At 47.6% G+C, this 11,516-nt stretch overlaps 1 protein-coding gene across 1 annotated transcript in view; it reads right to left on the reverse strand.

The window, feature by feature from the left end:
* The window catches only part of PTPN23 (protein tyrosine phosphatase non-receptor type 23), a gene marked incomplete at its 5' end in the record, with an annotated part of 40,292 nt that extends 29,235 nt beyond the window's left edge, over positions 1-11,057 (reverse strand). The window contains 2 exons of the mRNA XM_079712602.1: positions 2,721-2,795; positions 10,974-11,057. Of these exons, the coding sequence (XP_079568728.1) occupies positions 2,721-2,795; positions 10,974-11,057 (159 nt within the window). The remainder of the gene's footprint in view (positions 1-2,720; positions 2,796-10,973) is intronic.
* Between the last annotated feature and the right edge of the window lie 459 nt (positions 11,058-11,516).

The following is an 11,516-nucleotide window of genomic DNA, read 5'->3' on the forward strand; positions in this document are numbered from 1 at the left end:
TGCTCACTGCAGCACTATTTAAAATAGCCAAGACATGGAAGCAACCAAAATGTCCATCGACAAATGAATGGCTAAAGAAGATGTGGTGTGTGTGTGTGTGTGTATATATATATATATATAAATACACACATACACACACACACACATATATATATATAATGGAATATTACTCAGCCATATAAAATTATGCCATTTGCAGCAACATGGATGGACCTAGAGATGATCATACCAAGTGAAATCAGACAGAGGAAGACAAATATCATGTTATCACTTATAGGTAGATATGAAAAACTGATACAAATGAACTAATTTACAAAACAGAAACAGACTCACAGACTTAGAAAACAAACTTATGGGCTTCCCTGGTGGCGCAGTGGTTGAGAGTCCGCCTGCCGATGCAGGGGACGCGGGTTCATGCCCCGGTCCGGGAAGATCCCACATGCCGCGGAGTGGCTGGGCCCGTGAGCCATGGCCCTGGGCCTGCGCGTCCGGAGCCTGTGCTCCGCAACGGGAGAGGCCACAACAGTGAGAGGCCCGCGTACCGCAAAAAAAGAAAAGAAAACAAACTTATGATTACCGAAGAGGAAAGGTGGGGGAGGAGGAATATATTAGGAGGTTGAGATTAACCTGTACACACTAATATATATAAAATAGATAATCAGCAAGGACCTACTGTATAGCACAGGCAGCTCTACTCAACACTCTGTAATAACCTACATGGGAAAAGAATCCGAAAAAGAATAGATATATGTATATGTATTACTGGATCGGGTTGCTGTACACCTAAAACAAACAAAACGTGGTAAATCAACTATACTCCAACATAAAATAAAAATTTTTTTAAAAAGAAGAGAAAAAAAGAAATGCCTACTCTATTCCCCTCAGGCCTCGGTGACCTTGGCTGGTGTCACATCCCTAAAGCCTGAGCAGGCTTGGGTCCCGAGGCTGGACTGTCATGGGGCTGAGGGAGCTGGGGAGGATATGCCGGCAAACGAGCCCCCCCTCCACCCCCGCAGACATATAGTGCCTGGTCCCTCTGCACGAAACCACAATCTCCAGATCCAGGTGGGCCCTCCTACAGTTAAACCAAGCCTAGTGTACCAAAAGGATGTTGGACCCTCTGGGCTGAAACAGCTTTGAAAAGTCAGCTGGCCTCTAAGTCTCCTGGTGGGGGGATTCCCACCTCCAGCCTCCTTCCTTAGAGTTACCCCACCTATGTACACCACCACCCTCAGCACAGCAGTTTGGCAGGGGTTGGGATTTGTCTTGGGGGTGAAAGGTAAGGGAGAAGAAGTAATGGAACAGAAGCCTGAAAGGTTCAAAAGGATACATGCACCCCAATGTTCACTGCAGTGCTGTTTACAATAGCCAAGACATGGAAGCAACCTAAATGTCCACCGACAGATGAACAGATAAAGAAGATGTGGTACAGGACTTTCCCTGGTGGCACAGTGGTTAAAAATCCACCTGCCAATGCAGGGGACACAGGTTCAATCCCTTGTCCGGGAAGATCCCACATGCTGTGGAGCAACTAGGCCCATGTGCCACAACTTCTGAGACTGCGCTCTAGAGCCCACGAGCCACAACTACTGAGCCAACGCACTGCAACTACTGAAGTCTGTGCACTCTAGGGCCTGTGTACCACAACTACTGAGCCTGCGTGCTGCAACTACTGAAGCCCACACGCCTACAGCCCACACTCCATAAGAGAAGCCACCACAATGAGAGGCCCGTGCACCGCAATAAAGAGTAGTCCCCGTATGCTGCAACTAGAGAAAGCCCGCGCACAGCAACAAAGACCCAATACAGCCAAAAATAAATAATTTTTTTTAAAAAATGTGCTACATATATACAATGGAATATTACTCAGCCATTAAAAAGAATGAAATAATGTCATGTGCAGCAACATGGATGAACCAGGAGATTATCACACTAAGTGAAGTAAGTCAGACAGAGACAAATATCATATGATATCACTTCTGTGTGGAATCTTTAAAAAATGATACATATGAACTTATCTATAAAACAGAAAAAAAACTCACAGACTTATAAAACAAACTTATGGTTACCAAAGGGGAAAGGTGGTGGGAGAAGGATAAACTGGGAGTTTGGGATTGACATATACACACTACTATATTTAAAATAGATAATCAACAAGGACATACTGTATAGCACAGGGAACTCTACTCAATATTGTATAATAACCTAAATGGGAAGAGAATTTGAAAAAGAACAGATATCTGTATATGTATAACTGAATTACTTTACTGTACACCTGAAACTAACACAACATTGTAAATCAACTATACTCCAATATAAAATAAAACTTAAAGCAAAATTATTAGATAAACCAAGAAAAAAAAATACCACTGCTGTATGCTCACTGATACAGAAATATATCCACAGTATGTTATGTGAAAAAGGCAGGCTACATAGGCAGTATAGGTGGGTACATGGTCCTATTGTGGTTTTCTATAGTATATATAAATAACATTAAAAAAATATATATATATATATATATATACACACAAAAAATTGTGAAAAGGGTTTTTTCTTTTGCTTTTTGATTTTAGTATTTTCAAATTTTTCTATCATTAATTTTGCTGCTTTTACAGAGGAAAAACTACTAAATTAAAATAAGAAGACAGTTCTAGGTGGTTTCTTTACTTCCCTATCAAACCAATTCTGTTCACACCTGCATAAAAACAGTATCCTCCTACCTGTCTGAGCAACTCCAGCTTCTTCAGTTCCTCATTGTAGGCTTCTGGATTCTCTCCATAATTCTTCTGGACAAACTAGGGAGAGAGAGAGAAGACTGTAAACCAGGGATAGAGCATACTGCCCTGCTCCGGCTCCTGCCCTCTGAGTCCTCGGCAATCACCAGTCAGGGCTCAGGATGGAGTCCAGTCCCACAACCACGAGCTCATCTCCTGGGCCGCTAGAAACTCGACCTCAATAACGGGACAGCACCAAGATGCTGACTGCGGGAGCCTCCTCCATTGAACAAAATGAAAAAGAAGACTGGACAACCTGACTGGAACACCCTGGCTGGCCCTCATCATGCTGCAGCCCTCTCTATGAAGCCCAGGACTCTGCCAGCTCAGGAAGCTGGGGAACTCAGCTGGCTGAAATGGGATCCTACTGAGCATCCCAAAATGGGCCACAAATTCAAGCCTCCCTCAAGTACTGGTCCCTGGTGTGTCCTGGGGTCACAATCATAATCCTGACCCAACAGCAAATGTAGTAGGAAGAAGAACCAAAGAAGAGTGGGAGCACAAAGCCTTCTTCACCAGCCCGCCTCCCTGCGGAAAGGGCACCACAGAAGTAAGTGACCTCATTGGTGAGGAAAGGCCTGTGGATGTGTGATGGGAATGACCCAGACAGGGGGAGGGGAGAGAAGGGGGCCCGTATCAGAGAAGGGGCTGGCATGCCTGCCCACAACAGCCTCACCACCTCTTGGACAGTGAGCACACTCACCAGCCTGGAGGCATGGCCTGGACCAAAGGGCCCCTTGTTCACCTAAGATCAACAGACTAAGGCAGCTGGAACTACTCCTGTTGCAGGAGGTCCCATGGGACAGAGGCCGAAGGGATTGGAGGGATATCTGAGAGTCCTAGAAACAAGGCTTCACCTGACATCGCTGAGAACATCTGTCCCTGTAGTCACACAATGGTAAAGGGGAGAGAGATGCTGCTGCCTCCGCTCCCAGCAAACTGCCCCTAGAGGAAACCTTCTACCTGTCTCATTCCTCCTCCAAGACCAGCAGCAAACACCTACTGAGCTCCTACCCACAGGCCAGACACTGTGCCAAGTGCCTAATAAGTCACTCAATCCTAACAACAACCCAAAGAAGCAGACATCATCATCGTCACCATTTTACAGATGAGGAAATGAGGAAACTGAGGCTCAGAAGTTAAGGCATTTGCCGAGGTCACACAGCACCAATAACTGATGGGGCAGTGACTGAAATCCAGGCATTTGGGCTCCAGAGCCCATATTCTTAACCACACATCAAACCAATCCATTTCTATTTTTTAAACATGGTTCTCATAAAACAAAAATGGGAAGCGAAAATCAATCTCCAGCCACACAGTGAGTCAGTGGAGCAGACAGGTTATTGTTTAAATTCTGATAAAAATCCTCCATGGCTTGATCACTCCCCCTACTGACCAGAGGAAAGAGGCGGCTGAAGGTTCTAGAGTAAAGGACAGAGACCATCTCTCAGTCAGTCTCTCTATAGCTCACACCTCCGCACAGCTCAGAACAAGGTCTGGTCAGGACTTGAAGGTCACGGCAGAGTCTGAGAAGGAAGGCCCAGCAGCAGGTAGAGCCTGGGCCTTCGCACCCCAGATCAAGAGTAAGATACTAGAAGGCACTGAGAGGACCCCAGCACACCTACAAAACTAACAGCTGGTGGGGGTTGGGAGGATCAGGGAACCTCCAGAGCCCAGCCAGGCTTTGGAGTAGCTGGGTATCCTTTTCTGAGGGAACAATAAGACCTATGAACAGTTGTATGTTGAAAGCATGTCCAGGGTTCAGAGCCACGGCAGGGGGCAAAAAGGCGAGGAAGGAGTTATAAGTGAAAATAATAAAACAGAATGAAAAGACCACTTCCAGAGAGAAATACCAAGACTGAGTAAGTCCTGGTTGTGCCCCTGGGTTGCTTTGAGATCTGGGCTTGGTTTTTCACCTGTAAAATGGAGTTAACATTATCTGCTATGAGGCTTCCCTGGTGGCTCAGTGTTTTAAGAATCCACCTGCCAATGCAGGGGACACGGGTTCGATCTCTGGTCCGGGAAGATGCCACATGCCATGGAGCAACTAAGCCCGTGCGCCACAACTACTGAGCCTGTGCTCTAGAGCCACAACTACTGAGCCCACGCACAACTACTGAGGCCCACAGGCCTAGAGCCCATGCTCCACAACAAGAGAAGCCACTGCAATGAGAAGCCCGTGCACTGCAACGAAGAGTAGCCCCCACTTGCCGCAACTAGAGAAAGACTGCGCATAGCAACAAAGACCCAATGCAGTCAAAAATAAATAAATAAAATTTAAAAAAATTTTTTAATTATTTTTAAAAATTACCTGCTATGTCTAACTCACAGAGCTGTCATAGGACTTGAGCTATTCACTAAACAGAGAAAGAGGATGTTAAGTTGAAAATACTGTTTACAATATGCCAAGACCTGTACTAGGGACTCACATGCATTAATTCTTGATTCCCACAAGCTTATAAGGTATATTATTAGTCCATGTTACCGGTGAGAAAAATGAGGCCCAGGTTAGTGATGTAATCATTTGTAGCAGCTGAAGGTCACCAACTATTAAGTTGTAAAGGTGGGACCTAAGGCAAGGTCTGTCTGATTCCAACGTCTATACTATTTCCATGACGGTACTCTGCTCTTTTAACGAGCAACAAACGGCCCAGAATTCTGCAGGTAAATTGAGATCACTGGAAACATCCATCCTGGGTCCTGCCATTCTTTTGCAGAGATGAGCAATCGCAGTGCTAGCACTCTGGGCCAAACTTCCTGATTCTTGACCCAGGGATATTCCTTTTGTGTCACCTTCTCTGGTACTATCACAGTCTCATTCTTCTGTGCATGCTCTTTTTTTTTCCTGGATGATGGGGATGTTTAGCTTCTGCTTTTAATTTGATATAACACCTTAGAATTTCATGGTGCTAATTAAAGCAATAACCCAAGAAGAAAAGGCAATAAAAGGCATCACACCTGTTGGCATTGTATTCATTCACCATGCACATTATATTTCTTTTTTTCTTCATTTGCAGGATTGACTCAAATATGGGGAATGCCTTGGGCTATTCCACACAAAATTAAGTCCCACTTACAGTGTTGTTAATGAATACAATATACGTTTTGCTACTGAATTTCAAGTGAGATTAATTTTATTCAGAGAAGGAAGTATTATTGCCAAGGGAAATCTTCAGCCCCTTGGTATCAGCAAGCCTAAGACCAAATTACAGGCCAAGAGCATCAGGGGGCTTCCCTGGTGGCGCAGTGGTTGAGAGTCCGCCTGCCGATGCAGGGGACATGGGTTCGTGCCCCGGTCCGGGAAGATCCCACATGCCGCGGAGGGGCTGGGCCCGTGAGCCATGGCCGCTGAGCCTGCGCGTCCGGAGCCTGTGCTCCGCAACGGGAGAGTCCACAACAGTGAGAGGTCCGCGTACCGCAACAAAAAAAAAAAAAAAAAAAAAAAAAGAGCATCAGGGATGAGAACAGGCATTCATCCTCACCTAGTCTAACCCCTACATAAGACTCAAGGCTTCTCTCCTACATCTCTTCTGACCGGCCCCTCCAACTGCCTGGATAACACTAGTGAGGACAACTCAAGTTACCTCCCCTGGAGGGTGCTAGAACTAGACTAGGTCGCTCAACCTAAGCACTCTCTACATACAAGTATTTATTACTTCCCAAGTAAAGAAGCTGGTGTGAAAGGGATATACGGCTTTTATGTATGAGATTAAAGTCAGAGAAGAATGAACTAAACAATCCAGGTCACCTGCACCTGGAGCCATTCTGCAGTAAACTCGAGTGGGCAGATGGGCTCAAGCAGACCAGCTCAGTGACTCCAAATCTGTGATAAGAGATAAGACAGGTCACCACCAAAGGCAACTGGCAACATCCTGTGCTCCTCACTGCTGAGGAGCCAGGCACTTTTAGGCCTCTGGTCATCTCATTTCCCCATCTATGTGTGGGATAAGATTTTCAAGAGTGAGCTATCCCATAAGAAATCTGGAAGGGGAAAAAAACTCCACAAACCTGAAAACCAGACTCTACCTACATGAGAATAAGATGAACAGTAAGAAAAGGCAACAAGAGTGGACACTCTGTGGCACAGGTCAACCGAGTGAGGGGAGCGGTAAGATCTGTCTGAACTTGAAGGAGGGTGGTACAACTGCCGGCAGCTAAAGGGACCCCGAGAAAGTACGGTTCAACCTGGGTGATGAAGAGGAGGAAAGGAATTCCAGTAAGGACCGGAACAAGGACAACGACCAGGAAAAGAGGCTGAAAGTTCCTGTGGGAGGCCTGGTAAGACTGAAGTGTGAAAGGCAGGCTGAAGCGAAGTGGTGGCAGGCCTTGAACAGCAGACAGTTTCTCTGGAGTAACCTGGTGGGAAAGTGGAGACTTAGAGAGATCAACCCAGCCAGCAAGGGAAGAGGGGAGAGGCCAAGAAGCCACTTGGTTGCTAGGGTGGCTACCTATGGTACATGTGTCCTTGAGGATGGTTTACTATGTGGATCACTAGAAGGTAAGCTCCATGAGGGCAGAGATTTTTGTCATCACATACAGCCCTGAATTCTCAGGGCTGGCACATAATAGTCACTCAATAACTATTTGTTCAATGAATGAATCAGGGATGGATGTAGCACCTGAGTCCAAGTGAGCTTGACCTGAGCTCAAGTGCAGTTGGTTAAGGGCAGGTGTTTGGGACCACAGGAGGAAAGAACTTCAAACATGAACATGTGTGGCCAAATCGCTCACTGATGAAGAGCACAGAGTCATCCTTCATCAGTTTCCAGTGAGTTAGCACTCTGGGCTCCAAAACACAGGTACGGTACAGGGCTAGCAGCATTTCCCCACTAAAAAGTTATGTGGGTCCAGGTATCCCAACCTAAAACTTGGCACTGCCGTTCAAAACCAGCTTGCTGTTCTCCTGGCTCTTATTTCACATTATTCCATAATTGAAGGCATATCCATCAGGAATGAAAACCAGTACTAACCATTATGAAAGGTTTTTTTCAAAGGCCCAGCTCTCACAAATAAAGAAACCCTTTACCTTCTTGAAAAACTCCTATTCATTCTTCAAAACCCACCTCCTTGGCAAGCCTCCCCTGATGGGCCCTCCTTAGGCTGGTACTTCTGTACACACTGCACACATTTCTATTCTTCCACTGATGTCACAATCTAATTTTTAAATCTCCTCTACCAAACTATGTATTCCATGAAAAAAAGGACTCTTATTCATCTGTATTTCAGGACTCCGCATGGTGCTCAACAGACTGACCTCAACAGAACCATTTTCATTCTACTATCCTAAATTAAATTCTACTCCTAAGCTCTAAGTCATTGGTGAAGGTTCCTGCAGGTCAGAGCAAGGGTAGGAAAGGACAAGGGTACCAGTGGCAGAAGGTTAAGCGTGGGTTCTAGGGTTGGGGACAGGAGTCCTGGTCAGGGAGAGTTCCCAGCTGCAGTGGCTACTGTAGTCTCCTCTGCAGGAAGACAGTTCCAGAGTACCTGAAGCAGTTGGCCACCCACAAGATTGCTATTCCTTTTCAGTGGGTTCATGTAAACCATGCAACAATTTTAACCTAGCAAATAAATGGTGTATCTTTCCCCAACCACAACATAAGGAAACAAAGAAAAAGAGCAGATGTCTAGGAAATGAATTTTTCCTCAGCATCTGATACCACCTTAGTAAATGGCTGAGTAACTCCTCCCATGGAGGCCCAGGGGCTCCCAGGAGATCACTGCTCACATAATACCTTGTGGGCTAGGTGTAAGTGACAAGAGCATCAGAGGCTAAGTTCAAACAAAAAGATCTCCAAGGAGTTCCTGGACTAAGATTTTATCCACTGGATTTCCATAAATTTATGGTCACCATCTCTTAATTCCCTCTCAACTGTCAGTCATCTGAGAAACATTTTCCTGCATGCCAACTATGAAAAAGGGACCCTGCTAGGTTCTGAGGAGCAGGGAGATGCCTCTCAGGTTACTTACAATAGAACAGCGGGGTTAAAACATAGCGCACGTGGGCTTCCCTGGTGGCGCAGTGGTTGAGAGCCCGCCTGCCGGTGCAGGGGCCACGGGTTCGTGCCCCGGTCCAGGAAGATCCCACATGCCACGGAGCGGCTGGGCCCGTAAGCCATGGTCGCTGAGCCTGCGCGTCTGGAGCCTGTGCTCCACAACGGGAGAGACCACAACAGTGAGAGGCCCGCGTACCGCAAAAAAAAAAACAAAAAACAAAAAAAACCATAGCGCACGTAACCGTCACTAGGAAAAGGATAAAAAGAGTGAGGAATTCAGAGAAGGGAAAGATTAATCCAGATGAAAGAAGGCTTGTGGATGAGACACAGCTTAAACTGGGCCTTGAAAGACTGACAGAACCAATAAAGAGAGATTAAAGAAGAGCCCCATCGGGACTTCTCTGGTGGTCCAGTGGTTGAGACTTCGCCTTCCAATGCAGAGGGGGGCAGGTTCGATCCCTGGTCGGGGAGCTGAGATCCTGCGTGCCTCGGGGCCAGGGGGCCAAGACGTGAAGCATAGGCAATACTGTGACAAATTCAATAAAGACTTTAGAAGTGGTTCACGTCAAAAAAAAATAAAAATAAAAAAAAAAGAAGAGCCCCATCCCCACCCCAGAGGGCAAAGATGTGAGCTCTTCTGGGTGGGAGGAATTCCACAACCAAAGGCACAGAAGAGCAAACATACAGAGAATGTTAAGGGAACAGCAAGTAGCTGTGAACAGAATCTGGGATACTTGTATCAGAAGCACGTAGATCAAGCACATACTGAGTCCTGAAAAAATGATGAAAGAACTGGGGTAGGTCAGAGAGTACTCTGAATGGGTTACAGTTGAACTAGAAAACAAAGTTTTGTTGTTTTAGAAAAATTCACCTAATTGAATTAAAAGAGCAGATGGAAGATAAACCCAGTGGATAAAATCTTAGCCCAGGAACTCCTTGGAGATCTTTTTGTTTAAACTTAGCCTCTGATGCTCTTGTCACCTACACCTAGCCCACAAGGTATTATGTGAGCAGTGATCTCCCTGGGAGCCCCTGGGCCTCCATGAGAGGAGTTACCAAACTCTGGGAAGGAGGTAACAAAATTTTGGAATTTTAGATCAATTAATCTAATTTCCTGGTTTTACAAATGAGGGAAAAGATGCCCAAAGAGATTAAATGATGGACTCAAAGGGATACAAACTGTTAGTGTCTGAATTGAGGCAGTGGCAGTGTCAAGAGAGAATGGGAGAGCTTCTTCGGAAACTACTTCTCAATCTATTTTCTTTGTCCTATTTTTTTTCTCAAAGCACCTTACTGAATGGTACTAAAACCACAAGGATGTCAACCTGCAAGAGCCTCCTGGTTGTTCCTTTTCACTTCTGCTCTGACCCCCAATGCTACCAGGTGGTCATTCCCAAGGCAGCAGATGTCTCAGAGGGCATCTGATGCTCAGTCGACACACCTGGCCACGCTTTGTACCAGCCACACCTGATCACGCCACAGCGATCCCTTGCCTCCATCAGCGCCAAACCTGCCAGTCTCTTCCGTCCAACTGAAGGTTCAACAAATGACTCCTAAAGTCTCTCCGGAAGCTACAACACTGTTTATCCCCTCTGGGCAGTCGTGAAAGGCAGTAACCCTTCCCCAAATGACACGGAACTGTATCTTCTGGTCCAAAGGGTCTCCAGATTAGGGTTCTTCTGAGGAGACCAAACAAAATGGCACCAAGTGTCAGAGAGACTCCAATCGCAGAGGTCAGGCATTCCTGAGGCTCACGGAGCTCCCGTCTTAAAACACATCCTGAGCCATCCTCAGCGTCCGTCCCAGTCCGGTCGTGGACAGACAGCGCACCGAGGGCCGGGCACAGCCTTTCCACCCAGCCGTTCAGGGAAGGCCGCCCACCGCTCCCCGCAGGGCGGTCCTGGCGTGGATTAGGGGCGGAGCAGAACGAGGTCCACAGCGTCACACCGAGGAAGTGAGGTGCCTGGATGGGAATCTTGGATGGCCGAGGAGACAGCGGGTGCTACCCGCGGCCTGCGGGCGCGCAGGGGTGGGCTGGGGTGAGATGGGGGTGGGCCAAGCTAAGGAAAGCCAGCGGAGGCCCCTCCTGGCCTCACCCGACGTCGCGACAGGGCCTGGGGAGATGATGGACGCACAGGGGGCGTCCCGCGCCGGCAGACGACAGAGATACGCGGGAGAAGGGGGGGCGGGGAGGAGGCGCACTCACCTTCTTCACGGCCGGCTGAAAGTGGAAGTCACCGGCCTCTTTCAGGTCCAGCCAAATCATAGGCATGCGGGGCACAGCCTCCATGGCGGCTGCCGCCCGCCGGCCACTCGGCCGCTCCCCTAGCTTTTCCAGGTACTAGCTCAGCTGTATGCACCGCGCCGCCCCTCCACGCCGGAAGTCCCTGGTCACGCTGGGATAAAAGAATGCCCCCACGGCCTGCTGGGAGATGCGGTCCCCGCCCGCACAGCCTTTCGCGCAGGCTCATCTTCCATTGCGCATGCTCAGCCTCCTCCACTGGGCGTGTGTAGAGGGCAAATCTCCAGCCCGAGGCGAAAGGGTTTCTGGGAGTAGTAGTCTACCTGCACTTAAATGCCAGGCAGGGTGGTAACTGGTTTCTTCCTCCTGGGCGAAGTAAACCTGCTGGATTAACTCTGGCCCGAGGTGCTCCCCACTCAGGGAAAGGGCGTAAAAGAACGTAACCGTGAACTTGTAGACTTAAGTAGTGTCGAGGGCCTTGGTAGATGGGGTTAGGTGCGGTGGTAG

This window comes from Hyperoodon ampullatus, assembly GCF_949752795.1.
Source record: "Hyperoodon ampullatus genome assembly, chromosome: 10".
In the NCBI taxonomy this organism is placed as follows: domain Eukaryota; kingdom Metazoa; phylum Chordata; class Mammalia; order Artiodactyla; family Ziphiidae; genus Hyperoodon; species Hyperoodon ampullatus.